Here is a 4,135-nt window from a genome sequence, read left to right as displayed (position 1 = left end):
GGGTAAAGTAGACGTATGTAGGGACATAGTCGTGAAATAACGACCAACCTCCTTAAATAAAGATTAAAAAAGAACCAGTAGTTCCTGGGATTAGCTCGTTTAAACAAATAAGTTTTGTATAGATTATTTGAAATAATCAATAGTACACATATCAAAGAACACCAAAAAATATAAATTGTTTTTCCAAAATCCAAGCCAAATCGAACACCTATCATTTATTCGCCGATACTTTGTCAAAGAAATGTTGTTGGTCACTTGAAGGAAACAGTTTAAGGCGATACCTCAAGGTCCATTTTCATACATTTTGTTTCGGCTTTAATCTGGGTAACTAAACAAGTATTGGCAAGTAAAGAATTTAAATTCACGTCTAGTTAGTGATTAGTTCTCGCAGTTGAAAACAGACGAAACAAATGTATGAAAATATGATATAATGAAAAATTATACTTTCATCTGTTACCGGATTCTCGGTTACCGTGCATTTAATATTTATTCATTCGAGGGCTACATTTAATAAATTATAGACATGGATTTTAAAGTGATACATTGATTTTAAAAAATATTTTAACTGTTAGGCACCGAGGTGTCTAACATTAGTGCGCTGGATTGCGTGAAAAAGAAACCAGTGATTAGATTAAAAATCAAAGCTTTATTGAATCATCCAAGTTTACAGGTAAAACTCGAATAACGCGGCGGCGTTCACACTATCTTGAATTCTTCACTATCTTGAATTCTTCACTATCTTGAATTGTTCACTTTCTTGAGTTTTCCTTTTCCTTTTCTGAACTTGCTGTCTTGTCGGCGATCTCGAACTAACTGCACTGGTCGGGGTGAATTCGCTCATTTATATCGAGCTCTTGAGTCCCGCACCTCGGAGTCGGAGCGCTGCATGCGTGGGCGCGGCTCGGCCAATCAGAGCGCGCGGGCGGCGCCTTCACGTAGGCGGCGTGTGTGAGCGAGACGGAAGATGTTTCTCTCTCGCTCCGTGTGTGTGTGGTCGAGACGGAAGATGTTGCCCTCTCGCTTCTTGTGTGTGTGGTCGAGACGGAAGACATTTCCCTCTCTCTTGTTTTCTTCGCCTGCGTATATCGGTCACCCTGCATTTTTAATTTTCGCTGAATGTTTAATCATCCTGCACATCCTCCCGCCGTGTATCGCCTGCTGGGGGCGATACATCTCCTTGACGGGTGCAGGTCGCTGTTTCGCAGGCCGGCAGGATTACTATGACCTTTTCGTCGGTCTTCGTAGGACTCCGCCTCTCGTTGCGATGTCCACGGTGCGCACGATGCCGTCCGGTCCCGGGTGAGTCGCGATGATCTTGCCTCGTACCCACGCGTTCCTTGGTAAGTTGCCGTCGACGATCCGCACCAGGTCGCCTGTGTGAAGCGTCGGTCCTCTTCCATGCGGCTCCCGCCGGTTTCGCAGCTCCGGTAAATATTCTTTTAGCCATCGCGCCCAGAATTCGTTGGCTAACTGTTGCGCTGCGCGTAGATTGATGTTTGACCCGTAGCCGTAGTCCTCGGAGAATCCCGGTGTGGCGATCGGTCCCTGGCAACCCAACAAGAAGTGGTTGGGTGTCAGAGCTTCCGGGTCTTCAGGGCTGACCGAGACGTGTGTCAGCGGGCGGCTGTTCACGGTGTTCTCGACCTCGGCGAGCAGCGTGCTGAGTGTTTCTTCTCTTGGGTGCTTTTCTCGTAAGACCACGGTGAGTGCGGTCTTTACGGATCGCACAAGTCTCTCCCAGGCGCCTCCCATGAATGGCGCTCCTGGAGGGATGAAGCGCCATCGTATGGCTCTTCTTGATGCCTCTCGTTCCGCGCCGTCCTGCAGCATGTGTCGCAGCTCCTTTTCTGCGCCGTGGAAGTTCGTCGCGTTGTCACTCCATATCTCCGCGGGGCATCCGCGGCGTGCGATCATTCGTCTCAACGCCATGATGGCGGAGTCCGTGCTCAGAGAATGCACGATCTCCAAATGCACTGCTCGAACGGTGAGGCACGTGAAGAGCGCCACGTATCGCTTCTGGTGCGCCCTGCCGACGGTTATTGTCAGCGGGCCGAAGTAGTCGAGACCGGTGTAGGTGAACGGTCTCTGGTGGTGTGCCAATCTGCAGGGCGGCAGGTCTCCGGTGATCGGCTGCGGCGGGTTGACCGTCTTCATTCGGCACTTCAGGCATCTTGAGACGATTTCTTTCACCGTGGGTCGCAGTCGTATAACCCAACGGTATTGTCGGCATTGATTTACCGTACTTTCGGTGCCGGCGTGATGCAATAGCTCGTGAATGTGTTTTATCCACAGCTTAGTTGCGAGGTGTCCGCCGTCCACTATCGGCGGATTCTTCATATCCTCTGAGACTCCGATGGCGGCGGTGATTCGACTCTTGAGCCTTATGATCCCCTCAGATATGTGAGTGCTGAGGGGATAGAGCCGGCTGTCTCGGGGTAGTTGCGTGCCGTTTGTTAGTGCACGCAACTCGGCTTCGAAGGTTTCTTCTTGCGACGCTCTTATGATTAGCGTCTCGGCGCGATGCTGTAGCTCGGCGGGCAATATCACGAAGTCGCTCCTCTTGCTCACAGCGGGTTTGGGTTGCTTTGCGTCGCTCGCCTTGTTGTTTTTCCAATCCGGATCTTGGCTGGGACGTTTCTTCGTTCTTTTGTAGTGTATTCTCTGCGTCCGCTGGCGTAGTATCTGGATGGCTTGTAGAACTCTTGCTGTCGCTCGCAGATAACGCAGCCACGATGAGAAGCGTTGCACGTCCGGTATGGCATCGCTCAAGTGTTGTTTTTGAGCGATGGCGAATACGGCGTGGCTCCTTTCCTCGCCCGTAGTGTGCGCGGGCTGAGGGTCCTTTTCTATTGGCCAGGCTTCGGGTTTTTCGCGCAGGAAATCAGGACCGTGGAACCAACGATGCTCGGCGCCGAAGTCTGCTGGCGTGCCGCGTGTTGCGTCGTCGGCCACGTTCCACTTCGTAGGCACCCATCTCCACTCCGGAACTCTGCTGCCCTCTTCAATGGCTGCGATGCGGTGCGCGACGTATGGCTTGAAGGCTCGAGCACCCGTGCGGATCCAGCACAGAGTTGTTCGGCTGTCCGTCCAGAACGTGGTCGAGTCCGGCTTGCGTTGGTGTTCATTTTCACTGCCATCGCCATCCGTGTCCCGAGAACCGCGGCTTGCAGCTCCATTCGCGGGATCGAAAGCAGCTTGAGTGGTGCCATTTTCGCCTTCGCAGTGAGTAGTGTCACCGCAGTTGTCCCGTCGCTGTCCACGGTGCGCCAGTACAGGACCGCTGCATACGCCGATTCACTGGCGTCTGTGAAGACGCATCTGCTCCAACTGGCGGCTATGTCTGCGTCGAGTCGGTCGTCCCACGGCGTTCCGCGTCTCCAGACTTCCTGCAGCAGCTGCTTCGGCTTGATTGTCAGCGGAGAGAGGAGTCCTAAGGGATCAAAAACCGACATAACAATCTTTAAGGCTTGACGTTTCGTAGGAACTTCGTCTTGCAGCAGGCTCGGTGGGACGTCGACGAGGCGCAGATCGAAGGCCAATTGATCTTCTTTTGGACGCCAGATTAACCCGAGGACTCTCTCGTGCTTGTCTTGAATGTTGACTGTTTCGCTGCTTGACTTCTCGCCCAGGGCCTTCAATAGTTCGGGCGAGTTCGAGGCCCATTTCTTGAGTTCGAAGTGGGCTTCGCTGTGGATTCTTCGGACTTGTTTGGCGATTTCCTTAGCCTTTTCTAATGTCTCGAAGCTGTCTATGTAGTCGTCCATATAGTGTTTGTTTCTTATGGCTGCGACCGCCTCCGGACACTCTTCTTTGAACCTCTCGGCGTTGAGGTTCATTACGAATATCGCCGTTGAGGGCGAACTCCGAAGCACCGAAGATGAGCGTCTTCATTCTGTATTCTTGTGGAGGCTTGTCGTCTCGTCGGGTGCCTCGCCAGAGACAACGCAAGGCGATCCCGGTCCTCTTCTCGGAGTTGTATTTGGAGAAACATCTCCGAAATGTCCGCTGTGATCGCGAACGGGTGTTCCCGGAAACGCATAAGTATCCCGGGAAGCGGCTGCAATAAGTCAGGACCTGTGTATAAATAGTCATTTAAAGACACACCTCTGGTCTTTGCAGCCGCGTCGTGCACCAC

General features: G+C 52.1%; 1 protein-coding gene across 1 annotated transcript; it reads right to left on the bottom strand.

The window, feature by feature from the left end:
* Nucleotides 1-626: 626 nt before the first annotated feature.
* On the bottom strand, nucleotides 627-3,853 carry LOC119192777. Its single transcript, XM_037446538.1, is given in 2 exon segments — nucleotides 627-3,128; nucleotides 3,131-3,853. Coding segments are annotated over 2 exon segments (2,616 nt in total). The 5' UTR covers nucleotides 3,837-3,853; the 3' UTR covers nucleotides 627-1,218.
* Nucleotides 3,854-4,135: the final 282 nt, after the last annotated feature.

The sequence above is a fragment of the Manduca sexta genome, unplaced genomic scaffold, assembly GCF_014839805.1.
Source record: "Manduca sexta isolate Smith_Timp_Sample1 unplaced genomic scaffold, JHU_Msex_v1.0 HiC_scaffold_3150, whole genome shotgun sequence".
In the NCBI taxonomy this organism is placed as follows: domain Eukaryota; kingdom Metazoa; phylum Arthropoda; class Insecta; order Lepidoptera; family Sphingidae; genus Manduca; species Manduca sexta.
The sequence above is the reverse complement of the archived record's forward strand: the minus strand, read 5'-3'. Positions and strand labels throughout refer to the sequence as shown.